Genomic DNA, 17,992 nt, shown 5'->3' with positions numbered 1-17,992 from the left:
GAAGTATCTTTTATCAGATCAGATATAGTTACCTAAATTTGGTAAAGAAAATAAAGCTAGATTATCTTGGTCCTGTCAAAACAGTAGTCTTTGAATGAATGAGTGGTGTGTCACATCATGTAAACGTCCAGTGGATCAGATATCCTTATATAAACACCGAGTTTATTTACATATCATCACTTTTAATTAATTAGGCTTATCTTTTCACTCGATTACAGTGTAAGTACTTTCCATTCCAGCCCCAATGTGAACCTTGATATGACAATGAAATAACCAGATTTCAACATCTCTTGGATACATTTTTACAGTTTGATAGATCCCAGGAGGAAGATCACAAACATCAGAGTGATACTCTCCCTAATCCTCAACAAAAAGACAAAATTAAATAGCTTATAAGAGGTATCAGTCATTTACACACCTTACTGTTTGCTGTAACTCCTCATTTCTATATACTTCGTCAGATGACGATTAGAATGCATTAGGTACCACTGCACCTCTCCTCTGAATACAATTGAGAGTTTGGAGAAGGAAGTCCTAGAACTTTTTAGTGATAGGCCACAGGGAAAACATCTCGCTCTAACAGGATGCCTGTGTCCGTATCGGTGTTAGGTACCTTGTCAGCGTCTCACACAGAATGCTCTAGATTTCAGAGAACATCGGTTTCACAAATCCCCAAGGTTTTAACTGAAATATTTCTAACTAGAGATGTTGGTGATATGAAGATGATCATTTCTCTAGATGTAGCTATCAGGAAAACTCATGGTTACAGGAAGAAGTGGACCTACCTCTGCCTTCTGGGGTTGGGCCTGAGGGCTGAGGGCTTTAATAGCCAATTTCTCTCCTTAGAAGAGAACCTGAGGTTTAGGAGACTATCTCATCTGTAGGCTACTTTGATTTTGATAAATGAAACCCAGGGCCTGGCTAGGTTAGATTAGAAAGAGAGTAAGAGGGAGATGAATTTCTCTGTATAATAATATGGGGGGTATTTGGAGGATGGGGGATGTGTTGGAGAGTGCAGCTCAAGATGGGGTCCAGAATAATGTGAAGAGAGGAGAAAAGTCAAGAGAATGTGGAGAGGAAGAATGCAGAGAAAGAAGTCTTGAGGGTGAGAATAAAAAGCAGGAGAGCCAGAGGTTCTCAGCCATGCATAGCAGAGGGATAATTAAAGACAAGGGCATTTAATGTCAAATGGTAACAACAAATGGTGATGCTTTCACTGTGTAATAATAATAATAAAAACCCTCTTATTTACCCCCAAAATTTCACTTGAAGTCTATGACCCACAATGGCCTTGATTTTGTGTTTGGTTGAGTCCTAAGAAATGGGGGTGTGTTCCAATTTGGAGCTGCACAGAGACATGAGGAAATACCAGCCACAGGAGGTGAGAAGCCAGAAAACTGAGCAGAAGCAGGAAATGAGAGTTGGAGATGGCTAGAAGAAACGTAGGCTCTCAAGACTCCCTGGAGATGTTAGAAGGTAGGGGGAAGGCTGAGCCGTCTCCCACTTGAGTCATTGCTATTTAGGGAAATTAATTTTGCATCTGAAGTGACAACGATATGGCTGACATAGATACATTTCTAAGATGTCAGAAAATGTGGAGAACAACATGAAACGATTTTAACTAAGAACTGACAATGTCCAAGGTATTAGTAAATGTACCATATGTACCTGGAGCCCTGGCGCCGAAGGAAACCACAGCCTTAGGGAATAGGACGTGACTGGCTGGCTTGTCCCAAGACCCAGTTACTAACCCCAGGGGGCTGCTCTGCTGTGCCTAGATGTTCCAGGGAATACAGACCAGCAGCTGCATCATTGCTGGAGTACTTCAGTTTAACCTCAAGGGGAGGGGAAGACTATTTGAGTCCATCTGTGATGGGTTTGGAGTGAGTGGCTAGAGTTGACAGCTGATGGTACCAGGTTCCGTGGTACAAATAGGATCATTCTTTTTTTAAAATAAATTTAATTAATTATTTATTTATTTGTCTGTGTTGGGTCTTCGTTGCGGTGTGCAGGCTTCTCGTTGCGGTGACTTCTCTTGTTGCGGAGCACGGGCTCTAGGCGCGCGGGCTTCAGTAGTTGTGGCACGTGGGCTCAGTAGCTGTGGCTCGCGGGCTCTAGAGCGCAGGCTCAGTAGTTGTGGTGCACGGGCTTAGTTGCTCTAAGGCATGTAGGATCTTCCCAGACCAGGGCTCAAACCCGTGTCCCCTGCATTGGCAGGCAGATTCTTAACCACTGCGCCACCAGGGAAGTCCCAAATAGGATCATTCTTAAGGGAAGCAGCTTTCTGAAGAGGCTAAGAGTGAGGGGCTCTGGAGTCAGAGCCAGGGGTTCAAATCCTACGTTTAACACTTCCTGCTTGTTGGAAAGTTCTTTACCTTGTTAATCCTCCATTTCCCTATAAAATGGTGATAAAATAGTACCTCTTTCATAGGAAAGTTGTGTGGGTTCAATGAGAAATCCATGCAAAACACTAAGCATAGCATCTGGCACATAAGGACTTAATAAAGGTTAGCTATAATCATCATTATAGAAATGTTACCATAAAGTCCACTTAATTTGACACCTTATAAAATGATCATTTATGTAGATGTAACCACTGAAAGATAACTCTGGTTTCCTTTCATCTCCACACAACACTTGGCATGGTTCTAGGAATATAATAGGCATTTGTTGAACTGAACAATCTGAATTGAACAACAAATACACTGTAAAAAACTATAACCGGATTTTAATCTCTTTTGTTCTAGTTTTTAAAGTCTAATATAAACAGTTATGAACTTAATAACAACCCTATTATCTAGGCTTTTCCTTAAAAAATATGGGGAGCATAGATGGAAGCATAGAAATGTCATGACTGTTGGGCGTGGGTGATGGATAAAGAGGTTCATTATTTTATTCTCTCTATTATATAAAATTCTCTGTTATAAAATTAGTTTTTAAGCAAAAAAGTGTTTAAGGGAAATAAGTTTGTTTATTAAAGAAAAGAAAGCAACACACCAGTAAAGCTTTGTGTCAATTGTCACACACAATCATTAAGTTATTTCTATGATAGGCCCAGAGCATTAAAGTAACTATGAACTGAATGCATCTAGAATTCAGGAACACTTTATGTGAAGCTTCTATCAATGTGTAAAAGATAGACTGTATCATGCCAAGTGGCTAGATGAAAAGTGTGAGGTGTCAAATACATAAAATATAATTCATCTTCAATTGCACATTAATGTTTATATAAGGGATTAGGATGAGGAAATAAAGAAAATGCTCTTTAAGTAAATAAATGATACTCGGAGATAGAAAGAGGAAGGATAAAATTGAAAATACTTATAATAAATTAGAGAAATAGCTATCAAAAGTGGTCAGTGAAAAAAAATTGTAAAGAAATATGACAGGTGGGGTGATGGAAAGCAATTCAGACAGAAGATATAAAGAGAGTAAGAACTCATAAAGTAGAAAAAGATGGCAATAATAATAATAAAGGTACCATAAAGCCAGTTCACACCTAGTTCCATATTTTAATTTGATAACAAATATTAAAGGAATAATAAAATTGGAAGGCCACCATTTGTAATCCCCATTATAAAAACTGAGTCAGGCAAGGATCATCAGTGGATCCTTTTTAAAACTACAAGATGAAAAATTGTTGTAATAAATTATACAAAAATTTACTTTACAGATTACTTATTAATTACAATAGGAAGATGATATTTTTAAAAGGGGGAGAATGGTACACATCACCTTCATAAAGTTATCAAACTTAGCCTTCACAGTATTAGGACCTGCTGACCTTGTGTGCCTCTTGATGTGATGTATGGGAAGTACACAGCTTCACCTATGCAGTGCTCTTGCCAAAGGTGTTTGACATGGATCCAATCACAAGGAAACGATCAGAACAATACAGAATATGGAACGTTCTACAAAACTGACCTGGACGCTTCAAAAACGAAACATCATGAAAGATCAAGAAAAAAAAGGAAAAGGTCTCCTGATTTTAGGAAAGATACGACAATGACAACCAAATGCTAAATATAAATGATTAGATCTTGGATTAAGAAAAGTTACAAAGAGCGTTTTGGGAACAACTGGTGATATTTGAATGGACTGTATGTTAGATTCTATTATTGAATTAATGTTAATTTGAAACAGGTGATAACGTTATTGTGGTTGAGGCAGATTGTCTTTATTCTTAGGATGCACATGCTTTAGTATTTAGGAGTGAAGAGTCATGGTGTTTGCAATTTACTTTCAATTGGATTCAGAAAAAAACATATATATAGAGAGAAAGCAAATGCAGCAAAATGTATATGAGTGTTCAAGGAGTTTTTCTTTTATGTCACTGAGAGTTTGAAAATTAAACAAATAAGTTGGGGGCTTCCCTGGTGGCACAGTGGTTGAGAATCTGCCTGCCAATTCAGGGGACGCAGGTACGAGCCCTGGTCTGGGAGTATCCCACATGCCGCGGAGCAACTAGGCCCGTGAGCCACAACTACTGAGCCTGCGCGTCTGGAGCCTGTGCTCCGCAACAAGAGAGACTGCGATAGTTGAGAGGCCCGTGCACCGCGATGAAGAGTGGCCCCCGCTTGCCGCAACTAGAGAAAGCCTTTGCACAGAAACGAAAACCCAACACAGCCAAAAATAAATAAATAAATAAATAAAATAAAAATAAAGGAATTCCTTTTAAAAAAAAAAAAATAAGTTGGGAAAGAAAGGGTAAAACTAAGGATGATTATAGATGTTTTATTTACTTATTGAGAAGCATCAGAACAGAGTAAGAAATGCAATTCATATATTCAGAAGCATTTATCAAATGTCTGTGGGATATAAAAAGCTAAAGGTATAACTATTTACTTGCATCAGATATATTGCAGATTGTATGTGTTGAACCTCAGTCCTGGCGTGGTCATTTCCTGTCCTGTTATCTTGCCATGCTGCCCCAACAACTGGATTACAAGGTACTACAGTAACTAAAGGGAGCTGCCCAGGCCTCTTACCGTGTATTGAAAGCTGTGACCATGAAAGGGAACTGTGTGCAGGTCAAACTCACCCCCCATGTCAATCAGATACCAATTCACTTCATCCCTAACATGAAATGTCAGGCCTTGGTTATTTCCGAACATTCTTCCATTAATTGCTGTGGAGGACACAGTTTATTATATTCAACAAGGATTTGAAGTAATATGTTTTTTTAAAAAGCACCATGATATTTTCAGAGGCCATGAGGGTTTTAAGGCCAGCCTAAGGAAGCCGTTAAATATGACCAAGCCACCCAGTCATGGGTGTGTCTAATGCTAGACAGAGAGTTTTCCTTGCCTGAGGAAATGAGGCACTGACTTTGCTTTAACATAATCGGGTTGGTCTAGAATAGTTCACAAGTGAGGATACTTACATTGGTGGATACTTAAATATATCTATATATTTAAAGTATACTTAAAAGTATCACAAGAGGCTTAGAATATTAGGAATGTGTTCCCATTTAACTGTCTTACATCAAACCTTCATGATCTGTCACCAGTATGACTGGAATGGCCATTTGCCTGAGGTCCTGTCTCACCCCCTCTCTAATCCTCTCCAGGCGTGGCTTCCAATGGGTAATGGGAAGAAAATATTAAAATTTAAAAAAAACCTCTCTCTCTTTATATATATCCTCCTTTTTACTTTTCTACTTTGTGTGCATCTTTGGAAATGCAGAGAATACATTATTACAGTGGCACAAACATATAATTAATAACCAGATATCTATAGAGGTTGGGCTCTAACACTTTTAGCTGATGGAGGGATGTAATAGAAAAAAAACTAGGAGACTCTGCTTTAGATCAGTGCTTCTCAAACTTTACTGTGCACGTGGCTGGGGGAATCTTGTTAAAATGCAGATTGTGATTCACTGGGACTGTGAAACCTGAAATTCTGCATTTCTAACAAGCTCCCAAGGGACGCTGCTACTGCTGGACCACGGACCACACTTGGAGCATAAGTGCCAGAGTTGTTCCTAAAACACACATCTACTCCTATTGTTCCCTAGCTCAGAGCTCTTGAAGCCTTTAGTACAGTGGTTCTCAACAGGATCTTGTCCTCCAGGGGAGTCAATGCCTGGAGACATTTTTTAGTTCTCACAACTTGGGGGAAGGGGCTACTGACATCTAGGGGGTCGAGGGTATGGGTGCTGCTAAACATCCTACAATGCACCGGACAGCCTCATCACAAAGAGTTATCCGACCCAAAATGTCAACAGTGGCAAGCTTGAGAAACCCCGGTTTAGATCAAGTTTAAATTGTTAACAGGATATTCAGGGTCTTCCACACACAGATGGCTTTTTCTTTCCAGATGCTGTGTGACTTAGCTCACATTCTTCTTTCCACCTGGAAGGTCATTCGTTCTGTACTAGACAGACTCACAGGCATCCTTAAATACTCAACTCAAAGTTCTCCTCCCCTTCATGAAGCGTTTTTTGACCTCCCAAATAAGAATTTAAGACACAGCACTGTTTATACTTCTGTCACGGCACCTCCTCAAGTCAGCCTTGTACTGTGGCAACACACTGAACAACTTGAGAGACGACCCATCTTATGGCTTTTGTATCTCCTTAGGGCCTAGGACAGTGCTTTGTGCCCTCTGTGATGCTTATTAAAAGACTATGGATAGAATGGATGTTGTCCTCGAATTAATTTTAAATTTACATATATTTCTTGCAGGGGGATAAAACCTAAGAAGGTGAAAATGATCATTTGCCTTAGTTAAGGATTCCTTAACCAGTCATATCCCTGAACTTCCTCAGGTGAAAGGATTGGGACCTGAAGTTTGACTAAGTAAGACTGTGATAAGTGAGCTTGTTTATATGCTTTTTTATTTGAATAATTGTCTTATTACTGTGATTCTAGATGAGGCGGGTGTAGGTCATAAATAAGGCGAATCTAGTCACAATGAACCTATAAAAGAGTTTTGGTTGATGAGCATGGGATTTTTAAAGGTCCTGCCTATGAAGTTCCTTTGGTAATGGTGGTGGGGAAGAGTGGGTGGGGCGTGTGCTCTTCAGTTTGCCTCAAACCCTAGCTCTCCCTCAGTCCATCCAGGTAAAATACTTAGAAGAGCCTGTAGTCAGACCCTCCAGAAACGATAGCTGATCTCCTCGGTTTTACATTGCCCGCAGGGCTCCAGAGACATTAGAATTCACAGTGCTGCTAGGACAGTGGTCTGCAGCCTTCATGCCAGTTCCAGCCCACTCACTGCCCTTTTCTCTATGGCTCATGAGCAAAGAATAGTTTTTAAATGTCTAAAAAGTTGGAAAAAATCAAAAAAGAATAATATTTCCTTACCTGTGAAAATTGTGTGAAATACAAATTCCAGCGCCCATAAATGCGGTTTATTGACTTTTACTTACATTATTTACTTACCACTTACATTTGTTTACATCTTTTCTGTGGGTGCTTTTGTGCCACAAGGGTTGAATAGAAGACAGCTCACGGTGGAGACCCTACGGTCTACAAGCCTAACTCTTTACCATCTGGCTCTTGGTCCATGTGATCTGCACCCCAGCTCTATGTGATCATGTTCTTTAAACTGTTCTGAGAGTGACAGATGTAAACCTTTGTCTGTTTCCTTTGGGCAGAACAACCTGTAGGCTACAGTCAGTGAGTTAGTGAGTGGGCATTACCATGCATTTGGTTGCTGAGGTCAAGAGTAGCATCACTCCTGTCTACTTGGTTTGATTCTTGAGAATACGTATTGATGTTTTCTTCAAAGTACCAGGATTCATTCTCATTAAAAATCATGAAGTGGAGAACACGGTAAACTATGCTGGCTTTGGTGTCTTTTCGACATACGATCAAAGGACCTACCAGTCCGCTATTAAGATCCTGGAGAGGCAAAGCAAGATGATAAACTGTGCCCACAACTTTCCCCAGTCAAGGAAAAGAGTGGAAACAAGTTTTAATTTGAGTGAGGTCAGATCCTGAGTTTTGAATGATTAGGATTCTGAGTGTAAGGAACAAAGTATTTGACATGCTAAATTCTTCTTTTTTTTTTTTTTTAATAGGGAGCATTTTCTTTTTTCAAATTTTATTTATTTATTTTATTTATGGCTGTGTTGGGTCTTCGTTTCTGTGCGAGGGCTTTCTCTAGTTGTGGCAAGTGGGGGCGACTCTTCATCGCGATGCGCGGGCCTCTCACTATCAAGGCCTCTCTTGTTGCGGAGCACAGGCTCCAGACGCGCAGGCTCAGTAATTGTGGCTCACGGGCCCAGTTGCTCCGTGGCATGTGGGATCTTCCCAGACCAGGACTCGAACCCGTGTGCCCTGCATTGGCAGGCAGATTCTCAACCACTGCGCCACCAGGGAAGCCCCATGTTAAATTCTTGATTGAAAAAAGTGATCATCTCACTCATTAGAGTTGAGGTCTGAAGAGAAAAACAAACTCCTGAAAGGGATTTTAGACACAATCCTTAGTGGATTTAGCTCTATCTTTGAAATTTTAATTAAAAAACAGAACTTCGGTTTTAATTAGAAGTCCTTGGCACTGGAGTTGATGGACAGACGTGTCTAAAGATCTCAGATCCCCCCCTCTGTGATGCCTCTGCCTCCGCAGCCACTTTCAGCTGGGAACTTTGGTTTGTTTATATTTATTTTGTTTTGGGGTTGAATGTCTGTGTCTGTTCTTGGTTTGGTGGAGAGTAGGCCAAAAATAACTAAAAGGCCAAAGAGTGAACTCTTTGTTTTTTGTGTTTTTTTAAAATACAAATAAACTGGAACTCCAGAGTTAAGAGTTTTTAAAAGATATATGCTATGTATGCATTTATTTGTCACTAATCATAGAATTTTAAAACTCCATACTTTGTTTTCTGGAACCCAAATCTTATTCAATGAAGCAAAGAAGAGAGTATTATCATATAATTTTACATATATCTATATATCTCTATATCTTCCAATCCACTGTAACATTTTGGAAAATAGCCTAAATCTAAGTAATCATAATGTAATAATTTAGTTTCCTCTTGAAAAATGCAAACCTGTATAGAATTAAAAACTGAGCAGTATTTAGAAAGTTTACATAAAACTAAGATATTTTAAAAAAGAAAAATAAACTCCTTTCTTTCATTATAATTTCTAAGAGGAGAGAGGATAAAAACTGGGATTTAAGGTTTACCCTAACCACATCCACAGTTGAATAGTAAAACCAAGGTATGCACTCAAAGTCCTTTGAGGTAGGACCAGCTCTTTCAGGAATCTGCCAAATGTATGTTCGGCTCTCTCCTGAAATAGGCAAATACAAAGTATTTAAATAGAATCTTTTAAATCACACTTCTTTATGGAGAAGCAGATAATGAACAAACTCTAAAGCTATACAAATATTAAACAGCACAGTCCTTGTTTTTACTTCCGGCTCTACAGCTCCTTGCTTTGTGGTCTTAGTCAATGTGTTTACACGTTCTGGATTTCTGTTTCCTCATGCACATAAAATGGGGATTTAGGGATTAGACAAGATGGTGCAAAGGAAGCCCTTGGTGTTGCATTACCTGGCCCACAGGGCAAGGTCGATGTCACTATCAGTGTTGGCTATTATGTTCTCAGTGTTACAGGATCAAAACTTTATAGTGATTCTGCCATTGAAAAACATCAATCATTAAATATCTAATTCATTTGTTCAATGAATATTTATTGTAGTGAAGATAACTCAGCCTTTGAAATGTGACAAAATTGTTTTGAATCACAGCTCTGAACCTTCCAATTTGTAGATCACATGCACCTCCTTCCCACCCACAAAGCTGTTTGCATTAGCCCTACTTAATATAAATCCTCTTGACTCTTGCAGGAAAGTTCTTTTGGTCCCCACTCTCATCCCTTGCTATATCATTCTACATCTCCCCCCTTCCCGAGGCTTAAGTTAATTTTCCCAAGCACCTGTGACACAGTCTTCCTTCTCCACTAACCAACCCCATCTTCAGCCTCCCCACTTCCAAATCGTTTTTTTTTTAAATTGATTAATTAATTTATTTATTTTTGGCTGTGCTGGGTCTTCGTTTCTGTGCGAGGGCTTTCTCTAGTTGTGGCAAGCGGGGGCCACTCTTCATCGTGGTGCGCGGGCCTCTCACTGTCGTGGCCTCTCTTGTTGCGGAGCACAGGTTTCAGATGCGCAGGCTCAGTAGTTGTGGCTCATGGGCCTAGTTGCTCCGCGGCATGTGGGATCTTCCCAAACCAGGGCTTGAACCCGTGTCACCTGCATTGGCAGGCAGATTCTCAACCACTGCACCACCAGGGAAACCCCTAATCTCTTAATTTATTCCTTAATTTGTCTTTCTGATATTTTGTTGTTAGTGTATAGAAATGCAACAAATTTCTGTATATTAATTTTGTATCCTTCAACTTTACCAAATTCATTGATGAGCTCTAGCAGTTTTTTGGTGGCATCTTTACAATTTTCTATGTATAGTATCATATCATCTGCAAACAGTGACAGTTTTACTTCTTGTTTTCCAGTTTGGATTCCTTTTATTTCTTTTTCTTGTTTGATTGCTGTGGCTGGGACTTCCAATACTATGTTGAATAAAAGTGGTGAGAGTGGACATCCTTGTCTTGCTCCTGACCTTAGAGGAAATGCTTTCAGCTTTTCATCATTGAGTATAATGTTAGCTGTGTTCTTGTCATATATGGCCTTTATTATGATGAGGTATGTTCTCTCTATACCAACTTTGTTGAGAGCTTTTATCATAAATAGATGTTGAAATTTTTCAAAACTTCTTCTGCATCTATTGAGAAGATCATATTGTTTTACTCTTCAATTTGTTGATGTGCGGTATTGCACTGATTGAGTTGTAGATATTGAACCATCCTTGCATCCTTGGGATAAATCCCACTTGATTATGGTATATGATCCTTTTAATATGTCATTGAACTTGGTTTGCTAGTATTTTGTTGAGGATTTTTGCATCTGTGTTCATCAGTGATATTGGCCTATAATTTTCTTTTTTTGTGATATCTTTGTCTGGTCTTGGTATCAGGGTGATGCTGGCCTCATAGAATAAGTTTGGAAGCATTCCTTCCTCTGCAATTTTTTGGAATAGTTTAAGAAAGATAGGTGTTAACTGTTTTCTAAACGTTTAGTAGAATTCACCTGTGAAGCTATCTGGTGCTGGACTTTTGTTTGTTGGGGTTTTTTAAAAATTTTAATCGATTCAATTTCATTACTGGTAATTGATCTGTTCATGTTTTCTATTTTTCTTCCTGATTCAGTCTTGGAAGATTTTATGTTTCTAGGAATTTATTCATTTCTTCTAGGTTGTCCATTTTATTAGCATATAATTGTTTGTAGTAATCTCTTATGATCATTTATATTCCTATTTACAACTGTAAATTTTCTTTCATTTCTGGTTTTATTGATTTGGGCCCTCTCTCTCTTTTTCTTGATGAGTCTGACTAAAGGTTTATCAATTTTGTTTATCTTTTTGAAGAACCAACTCTTAGTTTCATTAATCTTTTCTATTGCTTTTTGAAATCTCTATTTCGTTTATCTCTGTTCTGATCTTTATGCTTTCTTTCTTCTACTAACTTTAGGTTTTGTTTGTAAATTGGAACAACCATTATGGAAAACAGTATGGAGGTTCCTCAAAAAACTAAAAATAGAACTGCCATATGATCTAGCAATTCCACTCATGGATATATATCCAAAGAAAGTGAAAACACTAATTTGAAAATATACATAGAACCCAAAGTTCATAGCAACATTATTTACAATAGCCAAGATAAGGAAGCAACCTAAATGTCCTTCAACAGATGAGTAGATAAAGAAGATGTTATACACACACACACAAACACACACACACACATACACACAATGGAATACTACTCGTCATAACAAAGAATGAAATTTTGCCATTTGCCACTACACGGATGGACCTGGAGGGTATTATGTTTAGTGAAATAACTCAGATAGAGAAAGACAAATACTATAATATCACTTATACGTGAAATCTAAAAAATAAAACAAACTAGTAAATATAACAAAAAAGAAAAAAAACTCATGGATATAGAGTGGTTACCAGTGAGAAGAGAGAAGTGGAGAGGGGCAAGATAAGAGCAGGGGATTAAGAGGTACAAACTACTATGTATAAAATAAATAAGCTATAATGATATATTGTATTATACAGTACAGGGAATAAATCCAGTATTTTATAATAATTATAAATGGAGTATAATCTATAAAAATTTTGAGTCACTATGTTGTACACATGAAACTAATATAATATTGTAAATCAACTATACTTCAATTAAAAAAAAGTATGGCATGGCATATAGTAGGTATTCCACAAAACCAACCAACAAACAAAAACAGGAAAAAAAGAGCAAACGTTAGCCCCACAGTCCTGCATAAAAGCTTTGGAACTTTTCTTTCTCCCAAAGCAGTTACCTGCTGTGTTAAAACAACAGTGGAATAGTTTGTTTTCACCCCATGAGCATGAATAGAATACGGCCTTGAGGCACTATTTTTAAAGACAGTATAGAGTTTCTCACCAGGGCTAAGAAATATTATGGGACCTAGGAAATAGAAAATGGAAAATGTGTGGATAGTTGTTATTTATTTTAAATTATGAGTCATCTGTCCCCTTAAGTATATACACAGTGACTTATTCTTTTCCTTAACATGCAGCCAAATGAAACAAAAACACATTTAACAAATGGACCATTGCTGGTTTATGACACATGGTTTTTGCCTTTAAATCATCTAGAATTTTTATAAGCTCCAGCTCTAGAAAATTTACTTCGATGAGCATCAGTTAATGCCTATGAAAACATTCAATTTAGAAGTGGAACACTTTATTTTCTTTCTTGCCCAACCTCATCATTTAAGCCTTTTATTCTTTTCCCCTTTCACCCTAGTGGAGGACTGAGAGAAGCTGCAAGGCATCTTTATTGACCCAGGGCAATTATCTCTCTCACAAAGTAAAGATCCTTCATTTTACTCTCTCTCTTTTTCAACCCAAGCCAAGAACTGGAGGTATATAATTTGTTATAAAACATCTTTCTATTTGGAGGCAGGTTGAATTTGTGGCTCTAAAAATTCTGAAACAGAGATGGTTTTGAGATGAACTAAGCAGAAAGAACTCTCCTTAAACTTGTGCTATAATTACTAAAATCAGAGCCTCGAAGAGACTTTGTGGACACTAGATGCTAGTGAAGTAAAGCAACTCTTTGCCTCTCATGGCAATTCTACCGTCTCAAACACTATGCTTGTTTTTCCTTTTCTAAAAAGGACTTTTTTTTGTATAAATAATAAAGGAATCTAGAGGGCCCTATTTTGTTATTTAGCTCAGTACATTTGGCCAGAATCCTAGAGAAAACAAATACGATGCTGTTACTAAAAATAAGAGCCCACTCAAAAACACTGGGAACTTGATAGAACAGATCTCCCTCCAGGGGTTGCAAACCCCAGGAGGCCGATGAGGAGCCAAGAAAAGTAAAAGTTTCTCCCCGTCAGCACGTACATCCATCTTCTCAGGGTCCATGCCAGAAAATGGACTCCAATAGACACATGGATATCAGGACTGAAACAGATTTAGGTGTATGGAAATGACATGTGACTTCTGGAAATACTATGCAATGTATGGAAATGCCATTTGACATATGAAAACATCGTGTGACTACAGAAATGCCATGTGATTAATGGAAACGTTATATGTGGGTGCCTGGGAGTGACTTGTAGGTTTCCTAGCTGATCTGTCAAGGGTGGAGGAAAAGGCTGTAATTTTCCTCACTCCTGGACAGAAGATGAAATTAAATCGTGACAGAAAATTAATAAGGAAACACAAGCCTTAAATGACACAATAGACCAGATAGATTTAATTGATATTTATAGGGCATTCCATCCGAAAACAGCAGATTACACTTTCTTCTCAAGTGCATACAGAATATTCTCCAGGATACATCACATCTTGGGTCACAAATCAAGCCTCAGTAAATTTAAGAAAACTGAACTCATGTCAAGCATCTTTTCCAACCACAATGCTATAAGATTAGAAATAAATTACAGGGAAAAAAATGTAAAAAACACAAACACATGGAGGTTAAAAAATATGTTACTAAATGACCAAGAGATCACTGAAGAAATCAAAGAAGAAATCAGAAAATACCTAGAGACAAATGACAATGAGAACACAGTGATCCAAAACCTATGAGATGCAGCAAAAGCAGTTCTAAGAGCAAAGTTTATAGCAATACAATCCTACCTTAAGAAACATGAAAAATCTCAAATAAACAATCTAACTGACATCTAAAGGACCTGGAGAAAGAAGAGCAAACAAAACCCAAAGTTAGTAGAAGGAAAGAAATCATAAAGATCAGAGCAGAAAAAAATGAAATAGAAACAAAGAAAACAATAGCAAAGATCAATAAAACTAAAAGCTAGTTCTTTGAGAAGATAAACAAATTTGATAAACCTTTAGCCAGACTCATCAAGAAAAAGAGGGAGAAGACTCAAATCAATAAAATTAGAAATGAAAAAGGGGAAGTTACAACGGACACTATAGAAATACAAAACATCATAAGAGACTACTACAAGCAACACTATGCCAATAAAATGAACAACCTGGAAGAAATGGACAAATTCTTAGAAAGGTATAACCTTCCAAGACTGAACCAGGAAGAAATAGAAAATATGAACAGACCAGTCACATGTAATGAAATTGAAACTGTGATTAAAAATCTTCCAACAAACAAAAGTACAGGATCAAATGGCTTCACGGTGAATTCTATCAAACATTTAGAGAAGAGCTAACACCCATCCTTCTCAAACTCTTCCAAAATTTGCAGAGGAAGGAACACTCCCAAACTCATTCTATGAGGCCACCATCATCCTGATACCAAAACCAGACAAAGATACTACAAAAAAAGAAAGTTACAGACCAAAATCACTGATGAATATAGATGCAAAACTCCTCAAAAATATACTAGCAAACAGAATCCAACAACACATTAAAAGGATCATACACCATGATTAAGTGGGATTTATCCCAGGCATGCAAGGATTCTTCATTATACACAAATCAATCAATGTGATATACCATATTAACAAACTGAAAAATAAAATCCATATGATCATCTTAATAGATGCAGAAAAAGCTTTTGACAAAATTCAACACCCATTTATGGTAAAAACTTTCCAGAAAGTGGGCATAGAGGGAACCTACCTCAACATAATAAAGCCCATATATGACAAACCCACAGCAAACATCATTCTCAATGGTGAAAAACTGAAAGCATTTCCTCTAAGATCAGGAACAAGACAAGGTTGCCCACTCTCACCACTATTATTCAATGTAGTTTTGGAAGTTTTAACCACAGCAGTCAGAGAAGAAAGAGAAATAAAAGGAATACAAATTGGAAAAGAAGAAATAAAACTGTCACTGTTTGCAGATGACATAATACTATACATAGAGAATCCTAAAGATGACACCAGAAAACTACTAGAGCTCATCAGTGAATTTGGTAAAGTTGCAGGATACAAAATTAATGCACCGAAATCTCTTGCATTCCTATACACTAACAAAGAAAGATCAGAAAGTTAATTAAGGGAACAATCCCATTCACCATTGCAACAAAAAGAATAAAATACCTAGGAATAAACCTACCTAAGGAGGTAAAAGAACTGTACTCAGAAAACTGCAAGACACTGATGAAAGAAATCAAAGATGACACAAATAGATGGAGAGATATACCATGTCCTTGAATTGGAAGAATCAATAGTGTGAAAATGACTACACTACTCAAAGCAATCTACATATTCAATGCAATCCCTATCAAATTACCAATGGCATTTTTTATAGAACTAGATCAAAAAATCTTAAAATTTGTATGGAGGCACAAAGGACCCTGAATAGCCAAAGCATCTTGAGGGAAAAAAACAGAGCTGGAGGAATCAGACTCCCTGACTTCAGACTATACTACAAAGCTACAGTAATCAAGGCAATATGGTACTGGCACAAAAACAGAAATATAGATCAATGGAACAGGATAGAAAGCCCAGAGATAAACTCACACACATATGGTCATCTTATTTTTGATAAAGGAGTCAAGAATATGCAATGGAGAAAAGAGAGTCTCTTCAATAAGTGGTGCTGGGGAAACTGGACAGCTACATGGAAAAGAATGAAATTAGAACCCTCCCTAACACCATACAAAAAAATAAACTCAAAATGGATTAAAGACCTAAATGTAAGGCCAGACACTATAAAACTCTTAGAGGAAAACATAGGTAGAACACTCTATGACATAAATCACAGCAAGATCCTTTTTGACCCACCTCCTAGAGAAATGGAAATAAAAACAAAAATAAACAAATGGGACCTAATGAAACTTAAAAGCTTTTGCACAACAAAGGAAACCATAAGCAAGATGAAAAGACAACCCTCAGAATGGGAGAAAATATTTGCAAATGAAACAATTGACAAAGGATTAATCTCCAAAATTAACAAGCAGCTCATGCAGCTCAATATCAAAAAAAGCAAACAACCCAATCCAAAAATGGGCAGAGGCCCTAAATAGACATTTCTCCAAAGAAGATATACAGATTGCCAACAGACACATGAAAGGATGCTCAACATCACTAATCATTAGAGAAATGCAAATCAGAACTACAATGAGGCATCATCTCACACCAGTCAGAATGGCTATCATCAAAAAATATACAAACAATAAATGCTGGAGAGGGTGTGGAGAAAAGTTAACCCTCTTGCACTGTTGGTGGGAATGTAAATTGATACAGCCACTATGGAGAACAGTATGGAGGTTCCTCAAAAAACTAAAAATAGAACTACCATACAACCCAGCAATCCCAGTACTGGGCATATACCCTGAGAAAACCATAATTCAAAAAGAGTCATGTACCACAATGTTCACTGCAGCTCTATTTACAATAGCCAGGACATGGAAGCAACCTAAGTGTCCATCAACAGATGAATGGATAAAGAAGGTGTGGCACATATGTACAATGGAATATTACTCAGCCATAAAAAGAAATGAAATTGAGTTATTTGTAATGAGGTGGATGGACCTAGAGACTGTCATACAGAGTGAAGTAAGTCAGAAAGAGAAAAACAAATACCATACGCTAACATATATATGTGGAATCTAAAAAAAAAAAAGTGTTCTGAAGAACCTAGGGGCAGGACAGGAACAAAGATGCAGACGTAGAGAATGGACTTGAGGACACGGGGAGGGGAAGGGTAAGCTGGGACGAGGTGAGAGAGTGGCATGGACATATATACACTACCAAATGTAAAATAGATAGCTAGTGGGAAGCAGCCACATAGCACAGGGAGGTCAGCTCAGTGCTTTGTGACCACCTAGAGGGGTGGGATAGGGAGGGTGGGAGGGAGACGCAAGAGGGAGGAGATTTGTGGATATATGTATATGTATAGCTGATTCACTTTGTTATAAAGCAGAAACTAACACACCATTGCAAAACAATTATACTCCAATAAAGATGCTAAAAAAAAACCACGAAGAACCCAAAACAATGACCACAACAAAAACAAACCACCTCAACAACAACAAAAAAACTCCAGCTTGGTTCAGACCAGAAAATTCCACCTGAAATCCAGCTGTCTTTTATCTTGACAATTTTATGCCCATGATGTTCTGACTTTGCTCCTTAGTAGCACCTTCATGCACACTAACATTCTCTTTCAGCTCTGTACATATTTCTGTGGTTGCTGTTACTTTTCGTGGAGGGTAAGAGCGAAGAAGACTGGCAAGGAAGCAAACCCTTCAGACTCAAAGGGTTTGAGAAAGAGAATTTGTTTAGAGAGCAATGATTTCCATATAGCACAGCCCTTGACACTTCCAGGTGTTCACTATGGTGGATACTGTTTAGGAAAGAGAACGAAAAGCAGACTACTTTTTTTTTTAAGTCCAGGGAAACATCTACAGGGGTAAAGGAGAGGAGGAAGTGGGAGGGGAATGGGTGATAACTTGCCACTGGGTGAGTGTGTACAACAGAGAAGAGAAAGTGTTGG

General features: G+C 37.9%; 1 protein-coding gene across 1 annotated transcript in view; it reads right to left on the bottom strand.

Annotated features, from left to right (window-relative positions):
- Positions 1-204: 204 nt before the first annotated feature.
- The window catches only part of LOC132365110 (ceruloplasmin-like), a 31,387-nt gene continuing 13,599 nt past the window's right edge, over positions 205-17,992 (bottom strand). Inside the window, 5 exon segments of the mRNA XM_059921808.1 lie at positions 205-363; positions 4,989-5,128; positions 7,646-7,847; positions 9,133-9,242; positions 12,393-12,518. Coding sequence (XP_059777791.1) covers positions 205-363; positions 4,989-5,128; positions 7,646-7,847; positions 9,133-9,242; positions 12,393-12,518 — 737 coding nt within the window.

This window comes from Balaenoptera ricei, chromosome 4 (assembly GCF_028023285.1).
Source record: "Balaenoptera ricei isolate mBalRic1 chromosome 4, mBalRic1.hap2, whole genome shotgun sequence".
Lineage (NCBI taxonomy): Eukaryota > Metazoa > Chordata > Mammalia > Artiodactyla > Balaenopteridae > Balaenoptera > Balaenoptera ricei.
This window is presented reverse-complemented; position numbering and strand designations above follow the sequence as displayed.